This window comes from Marmota flaviventris, chromosome 19 (assembly GCF_047511675.1).
Source record: "Marmota flaviventris isolate mMarFla1 chromosome 19, mMarFla1.hap1, whole genome shotgun sequence".
Taxonomy (NCBI): domain Eukaryota; kingdom Metazoa; phylum Chordata; class Mammalia; order Rodentia; family Sciuridae; genus Marmota; species Marmota flaviventris.
In genome coordinates this window covers 37849017-37876757 of record NC_092516.1, presented here as the reverse complement: position 1 = coordinate 37876757, position 27741 = coordinate 37849017, and the positions used below count along the sequence as shown (strand labels likewise).

At 41.6% G+C, this 27741-nt stretch overlaps 1 protein-coding gene across 1 annotated transcript in view; it reads right to left on the bottom strand.

The window, feature by feature from the left end:
- Window positions 1-27490, bottom strand: part of Snx8 (sorting nexin 8) — a 75267-nt gene extending 47777 nt beyond the window's left edge. Inside the window, exon 1 of the mRNA XM_071605547.1 lies at window positions 27385-27490. Within this exon, the coding sequence (XP_071461648.1) occupies window positions 27385-27475 (91 nt within the window). The 5' untranslated portion in view covers window positions 27476-27490. The remainder of the gene's footprint in view (window positions 1-27384) is intronic.
- Window positions 27491-27741: the final 251 nt, after the last annotated feature.

Genomic DNA, 27741 nt, shown 5'->3' with positions numbered 1-27741 from the left:
AAGGATTTCCAAGTCCCACTAAGCATCTTTTGCACCTTTTCAAAAAGAGTTGCAAGGCTGGGGCAGTAGTGCAAGCCTGTAATCCCAGCAGGGGTTACAGGAGGCTGAGACAGGAAGATAGTGAGTTCAAAGCCTGCTTCAGCAATGGCAAGGTACTAAGCAACTCAGTGAGACCCTGACTCTAAATAAAATACAAAATAGGGCTGGGGATGTGGCTCAGTGGTCGAGTGCCCCTGAATTCAATCCCCAGTACAAAAAAAAAGAAAAAGTGGGGGGAGCTTATGCTCATCACAATGCATCAGAGAACTGGGCTATCCAAACAGCCACCATCTTGAACTTCTGATAATGACCATTGCAGGCTTGCACCACTGTGCCAGTCTTTCTGAATAACTTTCTAACCACTAAGCCCCCCACATACACACCCTGATAAGGAAAAGCCCAACCTCAAGAGAACCAGAAGAGCAATACTACCTCATGGTTGGAAGACAGAAAGCCAGAAATGTGCAGTAAGCAGCACTTAGTACTTACCACACTAACCAGATTCACATTTACTCAATGTCTACCATGGCCTGAGCTCTCTTCTGAACACTGTGATTTTAGAAACTTGTCTAGTCCAATAAAGTTATGAAGTAGTAGAATAATTGTCTCCATTTGGCCAGCAAACAAGGCCAGAATAGTTCAACAGCCTAAGATCACATGCAGGATTCAAACCCAGACTGCCAGGTGCCAGAGGCCATCATCTCAAGTCCTGTGGCTTTAGCCCTGTGCTGAGGCAGCCAGCATTTCTCTGCAGCCTCTCAGTCAGGAAATTCTGTTCTACCTATAAGCTCCTATTTTAGGAGTTTGGGTATGAAAGCTGCCTGTGGCTCTGTAAGTCAAGTTCAGTGGGGGACTCAAAAACTCAAAAAGCAGAGAAAAGTATTATACTTTTTTTTTAGAGTGGAAAGTGGAAGGCTTTATTAAAGGATAGCAGAAAAGACTTGAGGAAGAAGGGGACCAGAAAGGTGGAATTCCAGTGTTATACTTTTATTAATAATATTTACAGTCCTTAAGCTTCATTCAACAGGTAATAAGGGAAGTGCTGAACCTATGGCCATCATCTCATTTAATACTGAAATTGCCTTCATTTTATACATTAATTTAGGAACAATTGACATTGTGTGTGTGTGTTGCTTCGGATCGAACCCAGGACCTTGTGCATGCAAGGCAAGCACTCTACCAACTGAGCTACATCCCCAGCCCACAGTTGATTTTTTAAAAGTATTTATTTAGCTGTAGATGAACACACAGTATCTTTATTTATTTTTATGTGGTGCTGAGGATCAAACCCAGTGCCTCATACATGTGAGGCAAGCGCTTTACCACTGAGCTACAGCCCCAGCCCCTACAATTGATATTTTAATACGTTCAATTTTCATATCTATGAAGAAGTTCTAGGTCTTCATTTCTTTAGGTTGTTTTTGCTTGTTTGTTTTGTTTTTGCAGTATGGGCATGGAACCCAGGACCTTGCACACATTTGGCAAGTGCTCTACTACTGAGTTATGTTCCCATCCACACACACCCCCCTTTAATTTTTTTTTTTTTCTTAGTTCACTGATTGAACCAGGGGCACTCTACCGCAGAGCTACATCCCCAGCCCTTTTAATTTTGGCGGGGAGGGACAGAAGAGAGTACCAGGGATTGAACTCAGGGCCACTAGACCACCGAACCATATCCTCAGACCTGTTTTGTATTTTATTTAGAGACAGGGTCTCACTGAGTTGTTTAGCAGCCTTGCAGTTGCTGAGGCTGGCTTTGAACTCACAATCCTTCTGTCTCAGCCTCCTGAGCTGCTGGGATTTTGGGCCTGAGCTACGGCACCCGGCTCATTTTTTATTTTGAGACGTGGTCTCATTAAGTTGCTGAAGCTGTCCTTAAACTTGCAATCCTCCTGCCTCAGTCTCCCAAATAGCTAGGATCACAGGAGTATACTACCACACCCGCTCTTAGATCTGTTATTTCTTTCCTTAAAATTTTATAATTTACTTCATAAAATATATCTTATTTTAGAATTATTTCTATATATTTTATTCACTGTTATTTTGAATGAGACTTTCACACTAGCTGGTTGCTATTGGTGCACATGAAAAGAACTGATTTTTTTTTTTTTTCTTGTTTGAGTGCTGGGGATTGAACCAGGGCCTCAAGAATGCTAAGAATGTGCTCTATCACTGAGTTATACCTTCAGCCCCTTGGGAGGGTGGGTTAAGGGGTACACAGTGTCAGAAAGACAGGAAAAATAAGCTCATGAGATCAATTGCAAGCATGGTTACTATAGTTAATAGTAGTATAATGCACAGTTAAACTAGCTAAGCAAGGAAAATTTTAATTTTTTTTATTGGCTATTAATAGAATCCAGTACTACTTCATGGATGCTAAGCAATTACTCTACCACTAAGCCCCTCACCCACCCACCACACCCTGAGACAGTAGTTTTAAATGTTTTTAACACACACAACACACACACATAATATTTGAGGATATGTTGAGCAATTCAATATAATCATTCCAAAATCTATACATATATGGAAACACTGTAAGAAAAGATGGACCTAGAGGTGAACACCTGTAATCCCAGCAATTCAGGAGGCTGAGGCAGGAGGATCACAAGTTCTAGGCCAGCCTCAGCAACTTAGACCCTCAGCAACTTAGCTAGATCCTGTCTCAAAATAAAAAATAAAAAGGTCTGAGACTGTAGCTCAATGGTAAAGTGCCCCTATGTTCAATCCCCAGTACCAAGTACAAAAAAAAAAAAAAAAAAAAAAAGGCAAAAAGAATGAAAACATAAAAGGAAGAAAGAAATCAGCCATATGGTGCATAGCTGTAATCCTAGCTACTTAGAAGGCTGAGGCAAGCACATAGCAAATTCCAGGCAATCCTGAGCAACTTAGTAGGATCCACATCAAAATTACAATTAAAAAACATAATTAAAATTATAAGTTAACAATTATAGGGGCTGGGGATGTGGCTCAAGCGGTAGTGTGCTCACCTGGCATGCATGGGGCCAAGGTTTGATCCTCAGCACCACATAAAAACAAAGATGTTGTGTCCACTGAAAACTAAAGAATAAATTAAAAATTAAAAAAAAAAAACAATTATAATTTAAATAATAATTTTTAAAAGGGCTGGGATGTAGCTCAGTGGTACAGCACTTACCTAGCATGCATGAGGTCCTAGGTTCAATCCCCAGTCTCTTAAAAAAAAAAAAAAAAAGAGGGCTGGGGCTCAGTGACAGAGCGCTTACCTCCCATGGGTGAGGCACTGGGTTCAATCCTCAGCATGAACCCAGTGAAAATAAATAAATAAATTTACCACATGCAAGTAAATAAATAAATAAATATTTTTAAAAAGAAAAGAAACAATTAGCCAGGCGTGGCACATGCCTGTAATCTCAGGGCTTGGGAAGCTGAGACAGGAGGATCACAAGTTCAAAGCCAGCCTCAGCTCTAAATAAAATACAGAATATGGCTGGGGATGTGGCTCAGTGGTCGAGTGCCCCTGAGTTCAAACCCTAGTATCAGGGGAAAAAAAAACAAAAAACTATAAGGTACCTTCTCAGGCAAGTGCCTCTTAAGTATCTATTCAAAACATCATAAAGTACCCCATAAATATATACAATCATTATTGGTCAATTAAAAATAAAATTGAGAAGAAAAAGACAAGAGCCCTAAAGAAAAAAAATTGAAAAACTGAACTTTATAGAAATTTCAAAACTTCTGAATTTCCAAGGACCTTAATGAAAACATGACAACACCTGGCACAGACTGAGAAAATGTGTGCTGTACATATATCTAATAAAAGACATACCCAGAATCTATAAGGAATTCTTAAGTTTAATTTAGGTCCAAAGCAATTTAGCAAAATTCTCTCTTAAAGTAAAAAAAAAAAAAAAAAAAAAAGGGCTCAGTGTTAAACATCCAGTACAGGAGCTGGGGTTGTGGCTCAATTTCAGGGCACTTGCCTAGCATGTGTGAGGCACTGGGTTCGACCCTCAGCACCATATAAACATACATACATACATAAATGGCATTGTGTCCATCTACAACTAAAAATATTAAACAATAACAAAAACAAAAAACCCAGTACAAAAGAAAAAAACGACCCAATAAAAGTGGTTAAAAACTTGAGTAGAAACCTCACAGATCAATGTGCTTTACATCACTATTAGGGAAATGCAAACTAAAACCTCACTGAGGGTCCACTCCACACTGACCACAATCATTAAACTGACAAAACCAAAGACAATGATTTGGAGCATTCAGAATTCTGGAACATGGTTTGTAGAAACATAAAATGGTTCCATCCATTTGGGGAAATATTTGTCAGTGCCTAATAAAAATAAACATATGTTTACCCTATGAACCAGCAATTCTACTTTCACGTATTTAATACCCAAGAGAAACAAAAACATATTTACACAAAAAGACTTGTAGGAGTATGTGCATAGCAACTTCATTTGCAATAACCAGAGACTGTCAGCCACGCGACCAGCATACTAGCTTCATAATAGAGGTTCGAAGCATAGAAATTAACAAGTGAGTTTAAATTAAAGAGACATGATTCTCAGTTACCTTATTTGCCCAGCTCAGAGACGGCTCCTCCTAGCTCCTGCCTGTAGCCACCTAATGCAGTAGCGAGGTTAACACAAGAGGAGGGAGAGAGAGAGAGAGAGAGAGAGAGAGAGAGAGAGAGAGAGAGAGGGAGGAAGAAGAAGGAGGAGGAGGAGGAGGAGAAGGAGGAGGAGGAGAAGGAGGAGGAGGAGGAGGGAGGAGGAGGAGGAGGGAGGAGGAGGAGGAGGGAGGAGGAGGAGGGGGAGGAGGGGGAGGAGGGAGGAGGAGGGAGGAGGAGGGAGGAGGAGGGAGGAGGGGGAGGAGGGGGAGGAGGGGGAGGGGGAGGGGAGGGCGAGGGGAGGAGGGGAGGACGAGGGGGAGGGGGGAGGGGGAGGAGGAGAAGCCAGGGAGTGAGCTTTTATTGGGGAACAAAAAATTCAAGGGAAAATTCCATCCAATGAAGGTCGAGGTGGGCAACATTCCAAGGTCAGGGTCAGTGATTGGTCTTCAGGTCAGTGGTCAGGCACACCCCCACAGGGACAAGCCCTGGCACCTGAGACAGGGTGGGGAAGGCTCTAACACTGCTGTGTTTGAGCGCCTCTCACACAGCCAGGGAGGTAACTCAAATCACCTACGAGAATGGCTTCCCACAAGCCTGGAAACAATCCAGATGCTCATTAAGAGCAAAATGGATAAACAAATTGTTATGTATTCATACAATGGATACTCCTCAGCAATAAAACAGGAAGGATGAATCTCAAAAACATTAGACTTGAGAGAAAGTAGTCATATATAAAATAAAAGGTTCAATTGATATAAAATTCTACAATAGGCAAAACTGTATGATGTTCCAGAAAAAGGAAAGCTAATGTTGCCAATTGTGGAAGAGAGTGTGGGGAGAATTTCATGGGGTGATGGAGATGTTCTCTCTCCTTTATTTTTTTGTACTGGGAACTGAATTTAGGATCACTTTAGCAATAAGCTAAGTTGTCAGCCCCTTTAACTCTTTATTTGAGACAGGATCACTCTAAGCTGCATAGGACCTCACTAAGTTGCTGAGGCTAGCCTTGAATTTGCAATCTTCCTGCCTTAGCCTCCCCAGTTGCTGAGATTACAGCCATGAGCCACTGCACCCAGGGCAGTTGTTCTCTCTTGATAAAGAAATCAGGTACACTGGTGCATTCACTGATTAAAATTCTTTTATATTTAACACTTAAGATCTGTGCACTTCCCTTATGTAAATGACACCTCAATAAAAATCAGTAATAGCTGGGTGAGGTGGTGAACACCTACATCCCAGGGATCAGAAGCCTGAGGCAGTAGGGGTCAAGAGTTCAAAGCCAGCCTCAGCAATTTAGCTAGGCCCTGAGCAATTAGTGAGATCCTGCCTCAAAATAAAAAGTAAAAATGGGTGGGGGATGTGGCTCAGTGGTTGAGCACCCCTGGTTCAATATTTGGTATCCTCCACCCCAAAATTAATGAACTGCTAGCCAAAATTCTCTTCTACATGTGGAAACGTAAAATAGTCTATAATAGACTACTTGAAATTGACACTAATCAGGGGTGGGGTCATGGCTCAGCAGTAGAGTGCTTGCCTAGCAGATGCGAGGCCCTGGGTTCAATCCTCAGCACCACGTAAAAATAAAATAAAGATATTGTGTCCTACTATAACAAAAGAATAAACTTTTTTTTTAAAGTACTACTAATCAGATTTTTTTTTTTTTGGGGGGGGGGGCGGTAAACAGGGATTGAATCCAGGAGTGCTTAACCATTAAGCCACATCCCCAGCATTTTCAAAATTTTTCAAAATTTTCAAAATTTTTTTGAGACTGGGTCTGGATAACTTGCTCAGTGTGGCTTAGAACTCAACATTCATCTGCCTCAGCCTCCTAAACCCCTGGGATTACTGGCTTGTGCCACTGAGCTCACCCTACTCATCAGAATTTAAGGAAAGCAGACAAAGTATTGTTTAAAATGAAATGTTTAATCTTAAGTGCACATACAAGAACACATGAGAGGCTGGAAATTAATTAGCTCAAGGGTCACTTGTAGATATTTGAAAAAGAACATTAAATTCTTTTATTACTTCATTTAAAAAGCATGTAAAAAACTCTCTTAGCCAGTTATATAAAGGTATCCTATAAAATTTTTTTTAACCCTAGCAAACATTATATTGAATGCTTATACTTCAAAACTACTCCCTTTAAAATTAGAAAGTAAAAAAGGATGCTGGTTATGATAAATGCTATTAATCTGTGTTTGAGGATCTAACTAATGCAAAAACACAAGGACAAAATTGTATAAATAACAGGAAGCAAAAAATACAATGGGCCAGGCATGATGGAACATGCCTATAATCCCAGCAACTCCGGAGTCTGAAGCAGAAGGACCACAAGTTTGAGGCAAGCCTAAACAATTTAGCAAAGCCTTAAGCAAATTAGCAAGATCCTGTCTCAAAATTTAAAAAGATAAAAAGAACTGGGTGGGCTGGTGTTGTGGCTCAGTGGTAGAATGCTTCACTAGCACATGTGGGGCACTGGGTTCAATCCTCAGCACCACATAAAAATAAATAAATAAAGGTATTGTTTTCATCTACAACTAAAAACATTAAAAAAAAAAAAGAAAGAAAGAAAAAGAAAAAAAGAACTGGGGGTGTATCTCAGTGGTAAAGTGCTTCTGGATTCAATCCCCAGTACCAAAAAAGAAAGAAAGAAAGAAAGCTTGCTGGGGCTAGGGATTTGGCTCAAGCTGTAGCGCGCTTGCCTGGCATGCGTGCGGCCTGGGTTCGATCCTCAGCACCACATACAAACAAAGATGTTGTGTCCGCCAAAAACTGAAAAATAAGTATTGAAATTCTCTCTCTCTCTCTCTCTAAAAAAAATGGTCAAACTTATTAATTACTTAAAACAATAAAATTTAAAAAAAAAAAGAAAGCTTGCTGATCTCAGATAACCCAGGATTAGCCCTATAAAATATATAAACTGTTAGCACTAATAGGAAAATTTAACAGTGTTAAGGGCCAGGCTAAATGGGGAATGACCCAACAGACTCCCTTTTGCCCTGAGACTCCATGTCACATAAGAAATACTTCTCCAATAGGAACACCCCCCTTTATACCCATCAACAATTGCTTAGCATAGCATGTCTGGCAACACAGAATGGCAACTCTTAGACACTGTAAAAATTGTTCTCTCTTTGGTTCCCATTTTTCTTGGACAATGTAGCCTATCAGAGATTGATTGTCTAGGTGTTAGTGACCATTCTTTAACTTGTACTCAACTAGGATCGCTTTGATCCACTCCCCCTTCTGCTTATGATTTTAGATCTCATAACGTTTGTTTATGGTTTTGAATCATAGCAACATCTACTTATGATTAATATGGTTTTGGACCATAAAGGGTGTACTCAAACCCCAGGAGGGGGTTAAAGGGTGTAGACTTGCAGCCTGCCCCTTGTCCCACCATCTGGTGGATCTGGATGGCCAACTGGTGAATAAAGTTTCCATCTCCTGATTTAAGACCAACTGGGTGATTTATTACAATCTCGCCATAACATTTTGGAGGCCCCAATGAGATGATCACTGCAGTCAAGGCTGTGGCTCCTGTGAGTCCTGGATCCTCTCTCTAGTTGTAGGAGCTCTCTGGTTTGCAAGGGTCTGGCCCTCCTGTGGTGACCAATTTGAGCCTGCCCTGGAAAGCTCTGGTGTGTCTCACATCTGTAAATCCAGAGACTTTGAAGAAGGACGAAACTGCATGTGTTGGGAGGTACCTCATTTGTTCTCTCCATTTGACTTGGTTGTAAAGCCTTAGAGGTTCCGAGCATTTGATTATCAGGGGCTCTCCTGTGGGGGTGTAACAAGCCCTTGACAGTATCAAGTGTTTGATTGTAATTCCCAAGGCTTATTAAGTGACCTTGAGCCTGAGGGTTAGGCCTCTTGGTCAAGGCCCAGAGAACTCCACTAAATAGACCGTGATGGCGGTCTGGAGACTGGGGTCCAGTAGAGGAAGGAGAGAGTGTCTGTCTTGGGTTTTTGTCTTGTCTAGTTTGTTGTTTGTTATTGTTTGTGTCCACTTTTTGTTTTGTGTCAATTTCTACCTCAGTTTGTTTCTAATGTTATTTTAACTGTTTGCCTTAGTGAGACATGTTCTTTTTATTTTGACGGACCTGACCCATCAGGGACTAGCAGACCCAGCACCTTTGGATTTGAGTCACACTCAGTGCCTTGTTAAATTCTTGTCTTTCACCTTCCTTTTATTTCTGCCTATTGTTTTAATTGTTAGCCTTGTGGTGGGAAACCTAATCCAAACCAACCTGGAAAAAAAACAGTTAAAAAGATTTTAATTGTGCTCACTAAAGCTTGCATTGAAATGTAAATGGCTGCCATCAGGTGCAGAAAGTAACAGTTAAGGTAAAAAAAGAAAAGCTTTCTAGAGATTGCCTTCATTTAGGAACTGGGCCAAGTGTCCTGCACAGTAGACCATATCAGTTCCTATAGAGGGCAGATTAGAACTAGAGTTTTAGAGGATTATTATTTCTAAGATAGTAAGAGCATCATTTTGTTTAGGAAATTTGGCTTTTGTCTCTCAATCAGCCCCAGATATTCACAGAAAACTCCAAAAACTTAAAGGGTTTTCAGAATAACTTCCAACTATTGGAAGTGACCCAAAGATTTTTTAACTGTGACAGTCCACCTGATAAATGTTTTTCAAAATGCCAGGCTAAGATTTTGGTGGCCACCATCCAAGAGACCAGAAAAATCGGTTTAGAACAGGACCCCAACCTGAGGGGGCTCTCCCAAGGAGAAGCAGGCTCCCTTGCTGCCTTCAGAGAGGAATAAGGCCCCGGCCTTTGTCTACTACATGTTGGAATGGCTCCAAAATAGGCCAGTTCATTTAAAGTTGAATTCTAAAGATTGATTTTATTATAAAGATTACTGTGATCTCAAATAGGGGATATGATGTATGAGTCAGCCAAATTCAAGATAGCTATTACACAAACTAAATATGTTTTTAGTCTTGTTAATGTCATCTTAAATTTTCCTTGTAAACTTAAACTACTACTGTTAATGCCTTATAATAACCTAATTTGAGATATTAAGCCATCCTCTTTAGATAAATAGTAAATAAAGGAGGTAAAAATAACTGTGAAGTTATAAACATTAAAGTTAACACCCAGTAAAACTGACTTGCTGGATGTTTAAGGTCAAGGCTTAAAGATCAAGGTTAAAATAAAGGGGCCAAGGAAACCAATATTGGTTCTTGCCCTCTGACTCAGCATGAACCCAGGGAACAAGGGGAAGAGCTTTGCAACTCTGGGCCATATAACCTCCCAATCAGGGAGACCACTGGAGAAAAAGAAGCCAATCAGTGTCCTTGATGCTTCTGAGGGAAACCACATGGTCAGCGAGACATCGACCTCTCCTAGCACAGATGGCACTAGCGGAACTAGAAGGCTGCTCACAAGTTCCCCAAGAGTGTCCCCCAAGGGAACTCAGCTGACTCTTAATAATAGCTAGAAACAAGGTCCATTTGACCATCTTGATCTTAAACACCCAGAAAAAACAGTTTAAACCAAAACACAACCATTCCTGGGCATTTAAAATAAATATTTAAAAAATTCTCTCTTCTCTTCTCTCTCTCTCTCTCTCTCTCTCTCTCTCTCTCTCTCTCTCTCTCAAAAAATAAAAAAAAAAAGATGTACATTTGTGTTAGCCCCCCAAGAATAAGTAAGACTGGAGGAGAAAAAATAGAGATTCTTAGGCAGGAGCGCCTGATAACTATCAAGAGAAACTGCCAGAATCTCAAGTTTTGAGTCAGTTAAGTCCTATAGATCTTCCTATGGGGGACAACTTCTCAGTTCTGTTAGGGTTATTATTATTGGTATCTATCATCTTCATGATATTCACTGACATGTTCAGATGCTGCAACATTTAATCTCATTTTAGTGCTCATGTCTTTTTGTTTCTCTCATAGAAGCACCCACCTCCAAGTACTTTACAACCTGTTCTTCCTGAGCCAAAACTTACCATGGACCCCTCGATTGACCAGATTTCTAAAAACAGATTCCAAACTGCTTGCCCCACCCCACATCACCCCCTCTCAGCTCAAAGCATCAAGAGCGGTGGTTGTCCTTTTCCTTATGGCGGTAGTAGGTCCTCAACATTAGAGGGGAAATTAAAGACAGACAGTATAGATAGATAATCAGGTCAAATCACAAAATGGAGGCCAGTTTGGGTCCAAAAATGTTAATCCTGTTTTTCCTTTTGCTCAGATTATGTTATAAGGCCCCAGGTGCTAAAACAACATATTTCCTTAGTCAAGTTAATATATATATGCATGGCCGTTACATCCCCTTACCTAATTTATCAAAGGTTTGATTATTTCTAGAAAAGGGGGAGTGTTATGGGCCAGGCTGTATGGACAATGACCAAACAGACTCCATTTTGCCCTGAGACTCCATATCATATAAGAAATGCTTCTCCCATGGGAACACCTCCCTCTGTACCCATCAACAATTCTTAGCATAGCATGTTTGGCAACACAAAATGGCAATTCTTAGACAATGTAAAAATTGTTCTCTTGAGAATTACATCCTTTGGGACAGGAGTCTCCTGTGTTTCTCCTTTGCTGGCAAAGCAATAAACCTTCTTTTTCCTTTTTCTCAAAACTGTGTTCTTATTATTGGATTGGCATTGGGAACAAGGAACCAGCTTTCAGCAATGAATTTGGCACCCTAGATGGGACCTGAGAGCAGTCCCTGCTCCAGCTTTCTTGGGCAGGCCCGACTCTCCAAGGAACCCTACTTCCATGCTGAGGATGCAAGATGACTGGTGAAATTGTTGAGAGCCAACTGCAAGAGAGTTAGCAGAGGTGCAGGTTGCTCCACCATGGTTCACATGAGAAAAAGAAAACTGAACTCAGTAAAATCGTGACACCCTTGGCCATTTGCAGGATCCCTGCCCTATGTATACCTTGTCCAGTCACCTGCCATCTGTCACTGTGGACCTCTGGATTGCTCTGATGCTGAATGCCCTTAACTGTCCACCCCTCACCTGATAGAGAATATGGATTTTGGGTTGTTATCCCCAACTTCCCCACCCCTTTCATCAGGAAGCAGTTTGGAGATGCCATCACCCATTTTTCCATAGAAATAGACTGTAGAAATTGACTGGGGAGCTGTAACAGTGTCCACTTTATGCTTTGAACATAACCCTTGCTGCTCTGCCACTGCCACTTATTTTTTAAATGGACATGTTTCTTTCTCTTTCTCCCCCTCCCTCATCACAGGGGAAACACAGTTACCTTTCTTCCCCATTCTAGGCAGAATTATCTGTCCTTGAGTACACACCCATCAAAGGAATGAACTAATCTACACTTTGATCTTAGCAGAAGATCTTAGAAATGACTATCTCCCAAATTAACAAGTGAATTACAATCCAACAGAGAACCTGTGGAATGTAGCCTTAGAATCACCTCTTTAAAAGCCCCCTGTTCCTGCTAATGGGCAGAATCATAACCTTTGGGACAGGAGTCCCCTGTGTTTCTCCTTTGCTAGCAAAGCAATAAACCTTTTTCCTATTTCTCAAAAAAAAAAAAAATTGTTCTCTCTTTGGTTCCCATTTTTCTTGGACAATATACCCTATCAGACATCGATTGTCTAGGTGTTAGTAACCATTCTTTAACTTGTTCTCAACTAGGGTCGCTTTGACCCACTCCCCCTTCTGTTTCTGATTTTTTTTTTTTTTTTTTTTTTTTTTTTCAATTCTCGGCGGACACAACATCTTTGTTGGTATGTGGTGCTGAGGATCGAACCCGGGCCGCACGCATGCCGGGAGAGCGCGCTACCGCTCGAGCCACTTCCCCAGCCCTGTTTCTGATTTTAGATCTCATGACGTTTGTTTATGGTTTTGAATCATAGCAACAGCTACTTATGATTAATATGGTTTTGGACCATAAAGGGTGTACTCAAACCCCAGGAGGGGGTTGAAGGGTATAGACTTGCAACCTGCCCCTTGTCCCACTATGGTGGATCCAGATTGCCAATTGGTGAGTAAAGTTTCCATTTCCTGCTTTAAGATTGACTCAGTGATTTACTACAATCTCTCGGTAACACCAGGAGCCAGGTATGGTGGCTCATGTCTACGATCCCAGGGGTTCAGGAGGCTGAGGCAGGAGGATCATGAGTCCAAAGTCAGCCTCAGCAATGGTGAGGTGCTAAGCAACTCAGTGAGACCCTGTTTCTAAATAAAATACAAAATAAGGCTGGGAATGTGGCTCAGTGGCCAAGTGCCCCTGAGTTCAATCCCCAGTACCCCACCCCCACAAAAAGAAAATTTACCAAGATTGATTCAAGAGCAACATACAAAAAAAATCAACATATAAAAAAACCATGTATGTCAGCAATAATTAGTAAAAAAATATATAACATTCACAATAATGGTAAACTATTACATATTACATATACAGGAATGAATCTAAGGTGTATTTTTAAATTTTCTGTTTGTTTTTGCAGTGCTGGGGATGAAGCCCAGGGCCCCAAGCATGCTAGACAAGTGCTCTACCCCTAAGCTACACTCCAAGTCCAAGATAAAATTTTTATGAAAGAAATTATAAAATGTTATGCTCAAATTCGGGACCCCCAAAAGACCACCAGAGACCAAGATTGATGTAAGCAGCAAAGAGGCGTGTATTGCGAGCTAGCTTGGTCCTCCTGGAACACACAGCAACTGGTGACGCTGAGAGGCCCCGAGCCCAGGGTTTGCAGCAGTTTTATACACTCTTTGGGGAAGGCAGGGACTTCACATACATCAGAGCATCTCTTAGCAATTCATCACACACTGCGGGAAAATCAAATAACAACTCTAAAACATGATTAGCACATTCACTGGCGGGAACAAGTTGGGTTGGGGTGATTGGTTAGTACAAGAGGGGGATTCCTTGAACTGATTGGTTTAAGCCATGAGGGGAGTACATGCTGAACTACATGGTTTCCCAACATGTTATCAACCACCAGAAACTACTGGGAAGGTCATCTGGCATCCCAGGTATTTTTCCTATCTCATGCTGATTGGTGTTAGGGGGTTGCTAGGGGGTTGCTATGGGTCCTCACCTAGCCTGACTGAGTCAGGGACACCTGGCGCAGTAGAACTCTCCTGTTATTTGTAGATAAACAACTCATCAGGGTGGGTATGTGCCTAGGAGTGCTCTGTGGGTCTTTCCAAGGACAAGGGTCACTCCCCCTTCCTTGAACAGGCTTTGCTCTGAGGTAGAGGCTGGTTTCTCAAAAACTTCATGGCAAGACATAAAGATATAAAGAAATAAGGTAGAATATATCCATAGATAGGAAGCTTCAATATATTAAAAATATCAATTGTTGGAGGCTAAAGCAGGTGGATCTCAAGTTCAAAGCCAGCCTCAGCAACTTATCAAAGCCCTAAGCAACTTAGGGAGACCCTGTCTTAAAATAAAGATAAAAAAAGGGCTGGGGCTCAGCAGTAGTGCACTTGCCTAGCATGTGTGAGGAACTGGGTTCATTTCTCAGCACCACATATAAATAAACAAAATAAAGGTCTATCAACAACTAAAAAATAAAAATAAAAAATAAAAGAGCTAGAGCTGTGGTTCAGTAGTTAAGTGCTCTGGGTTCAATCCCTGGTACCAAGAAAAAAAAAATGTCAATTGTCCCCATTGTATAAAATTAATGCAATTTCAGTAGAAAAAAAAATCTCATCAGGAAATTTCCAAGCTAATTCTAAATTCATAAGAAAGAGCAAGGAATCAAGATTATTCAATGCAATTTGAAAAAGAAAGATAAGGGGAATTTTCTCTACCAGATATCAGAAATTATTAAGCTTAATATTTAAAACAGGCAGAATTGGGATATATAAGAACAGATAAATAAGAATACATAGACATATGTTTTTAAAAGAACAGAATAGTGATCACAGAGCAGACCCATGTATTTTGGGTAACTTGTATATAACCAGATGGCATTTCAGTTTCACTGGGAAACAGTACTGGATACACATAGATTGGCTGGTAGATTGGAAACAGTACTGGATACACGTAGATACACTGGCTATCCAGAAATATAGAAATTAGACCCATATTGCATGCTCAACACAGTTTCAGTTGGGCTATGTATCTAATGTGAAAAGCTCAACTATAGAACTTTCAGTGAAAATAGCTTCATGACAACAGAGCAGGAAAGCAGTTTTTGTTCCATTCTTGCCTTCTTTTAGATCACCCGGCACCAGGAATGGAACCCAGAGCCTTATACATGCTAGGCATGCGCTCTACCGTCCCCAGCCCTGGGCTATCTTTTATTCTACTTCCCTCTCTGTCTCCATTCTTCTGGAATTTACTCTGGAGATGCTTTCTTTTATGGTTACTCAAGTAACTACTACATGCAACTTTATTTGTCAAGGTCTAAAATTCATCAATACTCTTGACCCTACTTAACCAGAATTCAACAAACTTTTTTGTAAAGGGCCAAATAGTATTTTTGGCTTTCCAGGCAACACTGCCTCTGTCACAGTCATTCAGCCCTTGCCCTTGTAGAGGGAAAAAAGCCAGAGATGGTCTGTAAGAGAACAGTTGTAGCTGTGTTCCAATGAAGTTTTATTTCCAATAGGAGGGAGCCATATTTGGCCCATGGGCTATAGTGTGTCAACTTTATGGTCCTGGACCATAAATATACTCTGTCTTCTTTCATTTCTACTTATGTGATATTTTATCATATATTTAAATTATATCTTTATTTTATACAGGTATAAAATATGTATAATATACAAAATAAAATATATTACATAATGCACCTTACCACTGAGCTATAACCCTAAGCTTTTTTTTTTAACTTTTACTTTTTATTTTTAAAGATTTTGTTAAACTGCTAAGGCAGGCCTCAAATTTATGATTCTCCTGCTTCGACTTTCCAAATTGCTGGGATTACAGAACTGTGCCACCATTTGCAGCTATTTATATCATTTTTTAAAGTTGTAGATAGACCTGATATCTTTATTTATTTTTATGTGGTGCTGAGGATCGAATCCAGTGCCTCACACATGGAAGGCAAGCTCTCTACCACTGAGCTACAGCCCCAGCCCAATATATATTGAAAAAATCCACAAGAGATTTTATTAATTTGATTTCAGACTTATCTACCCATTTACCACTTTCTGCATTCAATTTTTTTTTTCCTTCATTTAAGACCACCTACCTAGAATTGTTTTCTCTCTTTTTGGTTCTGGGAATTGAACTCAAGGGCACTCAACCACTAGCCACATCCCCAGCCTGTTTTGTATTTTATTTACAGACAGGGTCTCACTGAGTTGCTTAGTGGCTCGCTTTTGCTGAGGTTGGCTTTGAACTCACAATCCTCCTGCCTCAGCCTCCCAAACCTCTGGGATTATTAGCATGTGCCACTGTGCTCGGCTGAATTGCTTTATTTCTAAATAAAATCTATTCATCTTTTAGAATCTCCTTTAGTCAGGTTTTTGCCAAAGGCTAACTACCATGATCCTTTTTGATTTTCTGAAAATATTTTTATCTCACCCTTGTTCTTGAAAGATTATTTTGTTGGGTATAGGGTTCTAGCTGTCAGTTTTCCTTTCCCCTCGTAAAAGATAAAATTCCTGCCTTCTGGCTTCCACTGTGGCTATAGAGAAATTAATGCCAGCTGTCAGTAGTCTATTGCTTCTTTGAAATAATTGTCCTTGTTCCTATGGTGGCTTTCAAAATACTCTCTGGTTGGATGTGGTGGTACACACCTGTACATCCCAGGGACTAAGGGGGCTGAGGCAGGAGGATCACAAGTTCAAGGATGGCCTCAGAAACTTCCTAAGCCCCAATCTCAAAATAAAAAATATGAAGTTCTGGGGATGCAGCTCAAATTTCAGTACCTATGGATTCTATAGCAGTGCCACACACACACACAAGACACTCTCTGACTCTGTTGTTCTTCAATTTCACCAGGTTGTTTCTGGTGAAAGACAATTTATTAAGTAGCAATTTACATTTCTTTATTCTATTGAGGATTACTAATCTTATTGAATTTGTGGCTTTTTTATCAGTTCTGCAAAATTCTCAGCCAAGTTCTTCAAATATTGCCTCTTCTTCATTCTTCTTCTTTTGTCTGCAACTGTTAGATACATGAGATGTTCTTTTTTCATATATATAATTTTAAGTTGTAGTTGGACAAAATTTTAAAAATAAAATACTTATTTATTTTTATGTGGTGCTGAGAATCCAACACAGCGCCTTGCACATGCTAGGCAAGAGTTCTACCACTGAGCCCCAACCCCAGCCCAAGATGTTCTTTCTTATTCATCCATATCATCTGTTTTATGTTTTGTCATTATAGCTCAGTTTAATGCATCCAATCTCCTGCTGGTGGACATGTGGGTGTTCTCTGGTTTTCCACTGCTGTTTGAACTCCTGCTGCTGTGAAGTTTACTGAGCACATCTCCAGTGCCAACATGTGAGCTTTGGTAGCAATCTTCAAATTGGTGAGAATTTAATAGGTGAAAATATTTCTAAAACTTGTAATAGGAAAGGTTCTCCTTTTTTCCCCACCCTTGTCAAACTTTGCTAAATGATATAACTTTCACTTTCCTAAACCTTGAGGGAGTGACTGTCCTTACTCAAGTACCTAAACTAGGTACAAACACCTCTGGCTTCAAATATCGGGACACATAGGAATACTGGTGTTAAGTATTGAGAAGATGAATGGCTCTAACGTTTATATGGCATACACTTTTGCAAATGAGGTCATTTTCATTTCTTGACTTTGAAATTTAAACTTATGTTCACCCAGGCTGGCTAATGTCCTCAGTGCTTATTTTCCTTAGGTTTTATGTAGGTTTGTATTTTTGTGGGGTTGAAGATCAAACTCAGGGGCTGGGGATGTGGCTCAAGAGATAGCGCGCTCGCCTGGCATGCGTGCAGCCCGGGTTCGATCCTCAGCACCACATACAAACAAAGATGTTGTGTCCACCGAAAACTAAAAAAAAATAAATATATATTAAAAAAAAGAAGATCAAACCCAAAGCATCACAGAAGCCGGGCAAGTGCTCTACTACTGAGCTAACTCCCAGCCCTATCTTTTACATTTTATACTAGTAATATTTTACCATCTTGTCAGCTGTTCATTGATTTGTTTTCTCATCCTTCCTTCCTTCCTTTGGAGATTGAGCCCGGAACTGTGTCCAGTGTCCACCGAACTGTGTCCAGCCCTTTTTATTTTTTACTTTGACACAGGGTCTTCCTATGTTGCCCAAACTGCCTTGAATTTGTGATCCTCCTGCCTCAGCCTCCCAAGTCACTGGGATTACAAGTATATGCCACCATGCCCAGCTCTTCATTGATTTTAATGTCCTCTACATTTTATCCAGCATTTTGATTGTTTTCTGCAGAAGAAGTGGTCCAAATAATCCATCTACTCCTATGCTCAAAACAGGGAGGCACGCAGCATGCCAATAATAAAGAAAAATACTGATACCTGGGCTGGGGCTCAGCATCCGCGACTTGCCTGGCATGTGTGAGGTGCTGGGTTCGATTTTCAGCACCACATATAAATAAATGAAAATAAAGGTCTATCAACAACTAAAAAAAATTTTTTTAAATACTGATACTTTTAAGTATTGACAATTTGCTAACACATCATGACAAAATGGTGACAGATGCCATGAATAAGGTGAGATCAGCCCACACCGGAAGAATATATTTCTAACACATATGATAGATTTGAAGGGTAGAAGCTAGATTTATAAAGAATTCATACATTTCAATATGAAAAAGGTGAACCATCCAAAAGAAGTAAAGGGTATGTACGGGTAATTCACTGAAAGGGAAATCTTTTTTTGGTACCAGGGATTGAACTCAGGGGCACTCAACCACTGATCCACAGCCCCAGCCCTATTTTGTATTTTTTTAACAGACAGGGTCTCATTGAGCTGCTAAGCATCTCACCCTTGCTGAGGCTGGCTTTGAACTGGCGATCCTCCTTCCTCAGCCTCCCCAGCCGCCATGCCCAGCAGAAAAAGGAAATCTGAGTGGCCAATGAGCTTAACAGTAAGATTAGGAATAGAAACATTTGTTGTCATTTTTTGGCCATTCGGCAGCTGGTTCTGTTTGAGGAGGCCCCTTAGTTGGAGGGATATTCTCTTCCCACTCACCCACGGTCACCTGGAGGCACAGGGGCCTCTGGTGTGGCTGAAGCTCAGCATCTAAGGGGCAGAGTCTTACCAGCACCCAGGGTCGGTCCCAGAAACACTAGGCACTCTACAGCGGGACAGTGTCCTCATCACTGCTGACTCGGTGGCATGACAGCATACCTCAGAGAGCCTGGCTTTCTAGCTTTCCTGGATATTACAGATACTTTTATTAATTTCATTGCTTACATTGGACATCTACTTACATCAGAGAGATGCAAATTCAAACAACTATTAGACACCCTTTCAGGCACACAAGATAAGGAGAAATAGGAACGCTCTGACACTGCTGGAGGGAATGGAAACCAGTAGAGACACTTTGTAGAACAATTTATTAATGTCTAATAAATTGGAATGAAGATATTTTATGACCCAGAAATTCCATTTCTAGTCATGTTCTCTAAACCATTGCTCATAGAGACAAACACAAGGCTTTTCACTGTACTACTATTTATAACACAAACACACACACACACAAAAAAAAAAAACCCTGACTTTTATGGTAGTGTGAAATGAATAATAAATTGTGGTTTATTCATTCAGTGTATAAACTAGAACAGCACGTACCAGGATTTGTGGACTTTTTTCTTTCTTTCTTTCTGTTTTTGTAGTGCTGGGCATGATGCATTCTGAGCAAGAATTCAACCACAAAGCTACACTCCCATTCCTGATCATCTTTCTTTTTCTTTTTTGGCCAAACTGGGGATTGAACCTAGGACCTAGGGCTAGGCAGCTGCTATACCCCCAGTCCTTTTTATTTTGAGATAGGGTCTCAAAGCTAACTTGCCCAGACTGGCCTCAAACTTTCAATCCTCCTACCTCGGTCTCCTGAGTAGCTGGGATTACAGGCATGGGCCACCTCACCCCACTCTGGATGGTAGATCTTGAAAATATAATTTTAGGTGAAAAAGAAAACTGCAGAAGGATGTGTATACTACACTGTGTACATTTAAAGATATCACACAATACAAATGAGGACAAAGAGGACTGAGGGAACCTGAGCCAAACAGTGGATTATATCCTTGTCAACATGCTGGTTGTGATGTACCATAGAAATGACCTGCATGGTGGCAAAACTGGACAAAGTGTGTTATTTCTTATATCCGGATGTGAAACTTCTGTTAGGTAGTAGTTAGCAACGAGCAGTGAAATGCAAACAAATAACATGGTAAGGCCACAGGTTTTCTTTAAGTTAATTTTGAAGTTTTCTTCAAATTACTTTCAAGGCAAATCAGTAAATAATTTGTAGCAAATAATTTATAGAAAACCACCAGGTACACAAACCTTGAGAGTGAACACACCTCAGAGAGCCCAGTTTTCCAGCTCTCCTGGACATTATAGACGCTTTTATTAATTAATACAATCAGAAGGGACCATTCAGGAACTATGACAGGAAAGATTAAGGCAGGCAGTGGTTGTGGCTCAGTAGTACAGCGCTTGCCTGTTGTGTGCAAGGCACTGAGCTCAATCCTCAGCACTACGTTAAAAAAAATAAACAAAATAAAAAAGTATTGTGTCTACCTACAACTAAAAAAAATTTTTTTTAAAAAAAGAAAGACTAAGGGGACTAACTCTTGACAGGGTATACTGGGGTCATCATAAAGCCAGGATTTACGCCCATAGGCTCCTCAATGTATCTCAGAAAAGAGGTTTCTTTAGTAGCCCAGGTGTACTACGGTAAATTCTGACCCCATTAACAGAAATGACTTGCAGATTAAGCCCCCATGAATAAGGTGGCCACCATGACATTTCCAGAGAGGACCAACTAAGGTAAAAAACTTCAGTGCCCACGTGAAGGAGGAGCTAAATACCTGATCAGCAAGGAGTACAGAAGGGGAACCCCAGTTCCCAAGGAAACCGTAAGATAGCAATAAATTTGGAGACAGGACAGTTTCCTTCATTGTTCTTTGTTCAGAGAGGACCCACTGCCTCGCTTGAGAGTGCTCTCTGCTTGAGCTTTCCTTTACTTTCACTTATAATAAAGTTTTCTTGCATAGCTTTTGGTGTCTGACTTTATTTACTTATTTTTTGTTGGAACATAAGAACCAAAATTTGGAGCTTCAGTTCCTCACTCTCCTGTGGCACTTTTATAAAGCAATAAAAATCTTAATTAAAAATACCAAACAAAACAGGTACAGTGGCGCACGCCTGTAATCCCAGCAGTTTGGAAGGCTGAGGCAGGAGGATCCCAAGTTCAAAGTCAGCCTCAGCAACGCAGTAAGGCCCTAAGCAATTTAGTGAGACCCTGTCTCAAAATAAAAATTAAAAAGGGCTAAGGATGTAGTTCGGTGGTTGAGTGCCTGTGGGTTCAATCAATCCCTGGTACCAAAATCAATATCAACAACAAACAAAATAATCCCCCCAAACAAGGGACATATTATCTATAGATACCTGATGGCTTTCTCTTGGGAGGAGAGAAAAAAATGGAATTTAGAGACATAAAGGGGCTTCCCACTTTTCCCTTCTGGAAGCAAATATTACTAAATGTTGACATTTTAAAATCTTGTGGTTGGGGTTGTAGCTCAGTGGCTAGAGCATATTTTAAACATGTATGAGGCTCTGGGTTCAATCTCCAGCACCAAAAAAATAAATAAAAAATATGAGCTTGGCATTGTGGCACATGCTCTTAATCCCAGCAACTCAGGAGGCTCGAAAGTTCAAAGCCAGCTTTAGCAACTTAGCAAAACCCTAAGCAATTTAGTGAGACCCTGATTCAAAATAAAAAATAATAAAAGGGCCAGAGATGTGGCTCAGTTGTTAAGTGCACTTGAGTTCAATTGCCAGTTTTTTTTAAATCTGAATGTATTCAGCATTTTTCTTCATGTTAAAAATACATGAGGTAATGTTTATAACTTATATGAGGTAGTGCCTGGCTCATAACAGGTGCTCAATAAATCTTAGTAATTTTGATCTTTTAAAAAAATTTTTAAAATACTTTTTTAAAGATGTCAATGGACCTTTATTTTATTGATTTATTTATATGTGATGCTGGGAATCAAACCCAGTGCCTCGCACATGCCAGGCAAGTGCTCTACCATTGAGCCACAATCCCAGCCCAGTGATCTTGATCTTTACTGACACCATTGGCTGACAATAGTGCTTTGCAGTGATAGGCACAGAAGTATATTTTTCTTTAACTCACCCACAAATTCTTCCCTCCTGCTCAGGGATACCTCTCTGACTTCAGGACAATGCGGAAGTCACTCTTTGGAAAGGAGAAGTGGCTGAATGTGTGAAGGGCAGAAGGGCATCAGTGTCTAAAGTGGGTGACTGGTTTACTGCCCCCCACAGAACAGGGAGTAATGGAAGCCCCCACTCCAAAGGCTTGCCCTGAAGATGAAGTGTGCAGAAACATGCCAAGTGCCCGGATGGTGCTGGCGGCTGTGGCTTAGCTACACAAGGAAAAGGCCAGGACCAAGGCAGAAACGGTCCTACCCTAAGGGACCGCCCCCCAAACTTGTTTACCCAATTATTGAGGAACCTGAGGCTCAGAGAAGATCAATAACTCACCTAAGCCTTTGATGTGGAAGGGAGCAACTGGAATTTGAAGGAAGCCAGTCTGATTCTGAACCATGACCCATTGAAGGTGTGAGCATCAACACAGAGAAAGCCAAGGACCCCAGAGACGGAGCTGAGGGCAGGAAGGACGGGGCAGGGAGGGCAGTCTGGTTAAAGGTGGGGAGAGAAGTTGGCGAGATACAGTTGACCCTTCGGATTCATCCATCCCTCTCTCTTTGCTCCTCTACCTGCTCTGAGAGCTTAAAGACAGACCCAGTCACATAAAACATCCTGGAGAAATCATTGACAAACTCCCCTGAAATCAAACTGCTCCTGGACGTCCTAGGATGTTAGATATTAAGAAAGAATTGAAAAACACTCTGCCTTCTGCACTGGGAAGCCAGCCTCAGCTGGGCCAAGATCGCCATCTGTAGGTGAGCTGTTTCTGCTGCTTCCCCTCGTCCCAGTTTCTAACACCCCATTCAGCCCACACAGGGCACCCAGGAAAAGACCTGCAGTGGCCTGTTTAAGATTACCAGTGAGTTAGCAAGAAAATTAACACCAGAATTGCTGGGGAGATGTCTCAGTGATTGCTACTGATATTTTTTTTTTCTAAAAAATTATTGGGATAATGGATATGCAACATAAAATTAACCATTCTCGGGGCTGGGGATGTGGCTCAAGCGGTAGCGCGCTCGCCTGGCATGCGTGCGGCCCGGGTTCGATCCTCAGCACCACATACAAACAAAGATGTTGTGCCTGCCGAAAACTAAAAAATAAATATTAAAAAAAAAATAGATTGAATAGTACTTAATTAAAAAAAATAAAAATAAAAAAAATAAAATTAACCATTCTCAAGCTGGGGAGCGGGTTGTAACTCAGTGGAAAAACACATGCTTAGCATATATAAAACCCTGGGTTCTATCCTCAGCACTGCCAAAAAAAAACAAATAAAAAGCCATCCTAGGCCCAGTGTGGTGGCATAGCTATATTCCCAGCGGCTCTGGAGGGTGAGGCAGGAGGATCAGGAGTTCAAAGCCAGCCTCAGCAACGGTGAGGTGCAAAGCAACTCAGTGAGGCCCTGTCTCTAAATAAAATATAAAACAGGGCAGGGAATGTGGCTCAGTAGTCGAGTGCCCCTGAGTTCAATCCCTGCTACCCCCCTCCCAAAAAAAGCCATCCTAACCACTTTTTTTTTTTTTTGGTACCTACAGTACTTGTTTTTTTAAATATATATTATATATACATTTTTCTGAGAGAGAGAGAATCTTTTTTTTTTTTTTGTAGATGGACACAATACAATGCCCTTTTTTTTTAAATGTAGTGCTGAAAATCAAACCCAGGTCTCGCCTGTGCTAGGCGAGCGCTCTACCGCTGAGCCACAATCCCAGCCCCAGTACTTGTCTTTTTGTGACTGGATTATTTGAGTATGCATCTTCAAAGGTTATATATATATATATATATATATATATATATATATATACACACGCACACACACATATGTGTGTGTATTTGGCATGTGTCAGTTTGTGTGTGTGGGGGGCGGGGGGAGGATACTCATAGTTGAACCCAGGGCCTCACATATGCTAGGCAAGCACTCTTCCACTGACCTATATCCCCAGCTGTTTTTATTTTGGGGGATGGGGTCTTGATTGCCCAAGCTAGCCTCAAATATGCAATCCTCCTGCCTCAACCTCTCCACTCACTGGGATAAAGCACCACTATGTAGGCAGAATTCCCTTCCTTTTTAAGGCTGAATAATATTACCTTGTATGCAAATTCCACATTTTGTATAGTCATTCATCTCTCCATGGACACCTGCATTGCTCCCCTTTCTGACTACGTGAACAGTGCAACTCTGAAAATTGGTGCACAAATGTTTTTTTTCTTTTTGGTGAGGGGGGTTCACTGGGAATTAAGCCCAGGGATGTTTTACCACTGAGCTACATCCCCAGTTCCTTTCATTTTTTTTTATTTTGATACAGGGACTCACTAAACTGGTCAGGCTGTCCTTGAACTCATGATCCTCTGCCACAGCATCCCCAGTCACTGGGATTATAGGCACAGCCATCATGTCTAAATCAATAATACATTTTTTTTTTTTTTTGTATAGGGGATTGAACCCAGAAGCACTTAACCTCTGAGAGCCACATCCCCAGCCCCCCCCCCCCTTTTTTTTTGAGACAGGGTCTTGCTAAGTTGCTTAGGACCTCCCTAAATTGCTAAAGCTGGATTTGAACTTGAGACCCTCCTGCCTCAGCCTTCTGAGCTGCTGGGATTACAGGTGTGTGCCACCTTGTTTGGCTTCAATAGTGTCTTAAACAAACTTGTTACTTTGAGGTTTATGGCAATGTTGCAAAGACAGCAGGTCACTGTCACACTGCAGGGGAGAAACAAGCTGTGTCTTTGGACAGTTCATTCAAAAGTTGCACTCAACTCTTACTGGTTTTAAGAAACTAGGGACATGAATATAAGAATTAATCACACTGCAGAGGGCCCCAACACTATGAGACATCGTCTGGTAGTCAATTTTCTTTTTTAAAAATATTTTTTCAGTTATAGATGGACACAATATCTTTAATTTTTTTTTATGTGGTGCCGAGGATCAAACCCAGTGCCCCACACATGCAAGCCAAGCACTCTACCATTGAACTACAGCCCCAGCCCCAGGGTAGTCCATTTTCAAAATATAATATTTAGCTTTACTTGGGATATAAGATCCAATTGTAGTCATTTAAGCTATAGTCCTTCCCTTGATAAAACAGGCAGACTGCCCACCCAAGTGTGCTTGCTTGCCAGACTGTTTGGTCACATCTCCTTCTGCAGAAGTCAAGTTTGCCTTGCCAAGCTACTTCTGAGCAAGGGTTTGATTCCTTGTGGCACTCAGCTATTTCAAACACTGCACACCCTAGTTCTGCCAGTACTGCTAATGTCACAGACTTTCAATGCCAGGGCCCTGCTGCTCAGGAGTACAAGGCAACTTGAGCAAGGACCCAAGTGTAGAGCAGCAGCTGCCTGAGATTAACCACAGATCCCCTTGTCGAGTCTACTTTTTTGGGAGAAGCCTGCTCCAGAAATCAGATCTAGGAGGGGCCGCTCCAGCAGCCCTATGGCCTACCTGCCAGACTTCTCAAAAAAGTTCTGAGGTCCCATGACAGAGGTCAGGAAATAAAATAGTAGCTAGAAAGGTATGGAAAAGCATTTCTCTTGACTTGTGTTCATTTTCCATTTTTTAATTTGCTTTTGATGATTCTGAAAGGAACTGATGCTTGGTGTAAAAAAATTCAAAAACTTGGGCTGGGGTTGTGGCTCAGCGGTAGAGCGCTCGCCTCACACGTGCAAGACCCTGGGTTCGATCCGCAGCACCACATTAAAATAAATAAATAAATAAAATAAAGTTATTGTGTCAAACTACAACTAATTTTTTTTTTAATTAAAAACTGTAGAAAAACAACTCTTCCCTAATACTTTCACTGAGAGCAAACCTCACCTCTGCAAGGACCTAGGGTTTCTGGTCCCTCCCCTCTCAGAGGTCAGTCCCCACTACCCCTTTCTCTCTTTGTGCCCCAAGAAAGGCCTTTTTTCTTTATCATATTCCTCTCCTATGGCCTCAGGACCTTTGCACTTCCCATTCCCCTTGTAGAAAGCCTGCTCCAGCTCTGTGACATTCTTCTTAAGCCAACCATCCCTTTTCTGGTTCCTCCTTAGCATTTCAGTCTCAGCTGGAATGTGCTTCTGATCATCAGTGCTACCTCCATGACTTTCAGGTATTACAGAAACAGTCTGTATCTCATCAACTGTCCTACTGAAGTAGTTATCACATTTACCTGTTTACTCTCTGTCTCCTGGACCAGAGTGGCAGCTCTGGCCCGCAAACACCCTAACTCAGAGGAGAAGTCCAAGAAATGTGACCCCAAATATGCTTCTTTGGCCTGCTGGTCACTTTGAGATGAAGACAAGTTAAAGACAACAAATGCTGGTCTTCTGGTTCCAAAACTTCCTTTCTGTTTCAGAATAGAAGAATTGGATGGCCACTAATGCCCTCCAGGGAGTTTCATCAACCCTGGGAAGATTAAGCATCACAGAAAGGGAGGAAGGGAACTCTAAACCCATGCAAACTTTGTCATGAAACATCCCTCATTTTTCTAAGGACCATTAGTCTTTGCCCCACATCATTCTCTCTCCTGAGTTGCCTCCCTACAAGAGAGCACATAAGCTCCTAGACCTTACTGTTTGTTTGCATATTCACTCTTCTTCGTGTAATGCCCATCATAAGCCTGTCTACATTTCTTCCTCTGTACCTGCCAGTCAAGTGGTTTCATAGATTCAGTCACGGAGCCCTCACAGGGCAAAGGGAAGCTCTTCCCTCCCCTTTACTTGACACATAGACAGGCTTTCTTCCCAACGAATACTGGCTGAATCTGAAGAATAAAATTTGGTATGGATTCATCAGTATTTATTTTTATTATTTTTGGTGCTGGGGATAAACTCAGGGGCGCTCTACCACTGCGCTACATCCCCAGGCCTTCTTGTTTTTGAGACAAGGTCTCCCTAAGTGGCTGAGGTTCAGTTCGAATTTATGCTCCAGCCTAAGTCTCCCTAGCAGCTTGGATGACAGGCATGCACCACCACATCCAGTCCACCTCCATTCTAACCACTCTCGACGTGCGGAGCCGTGAGGCACGTTCACTGCGGTGCGATCAACTCCTGGGCTACCTCCAAACTCACATCTTCCTAGGCAGAAACTCGGTGCCCCATAAGCACCAACTATTCCCAACCAGCCCTGGGCAGCCGCCTGGTCCTTTTTAAGGATAAGCACATTGCACAAGTAGGTGCCCTCCAGCCTAGCTAAAAAGATAACAGATGCAAACACCTAACAACCTGTGGAGGTACCAACCACTCCAAGGCATCCGCGTGGCCGCGGCCAGAAGGACCGGCCACGCCCACCACGTGACCGCTTGCTCGCTTGCATATGAGGGCGGCGGTCTCCCGCGGACTGAACCATAGTGCTAGTCAGAACCCGGGGAAGGCCCAGCTATGGCCGCGGGGGCAGGGGAGGGCGTAAATGACTACCGCCACTGTCATACGTTTTTGTATCGCGCCAGACAGAAGTCGTCTTAGTAGTTTTGGCCTTCCATGGTTTCCCGCGAATTCTTCGTGTATTTTGGAATCGTCCATTCTTTTGCCCCGTCAGTGGACGAGTCTAAAACACAGACACGAGGGGGGGTTTGAGTCATGTAAGCTTAACAATTTGCCTGTCCAGAGACGAAACTAGCACAAGGAGAATCGTTTGTTAAGCCTAAAGTTTTCTGTGGTACTGATTTTCGAGTTACATCATATTTTTGTGTAACTCTGCATATTAAAGTGATTTCCCGATTCTGCCATCGGCGCCTCAAATTGTTCAATCTTCCCCCCGCAGCGCCGGATGGGAGAAGGAAGGGAGC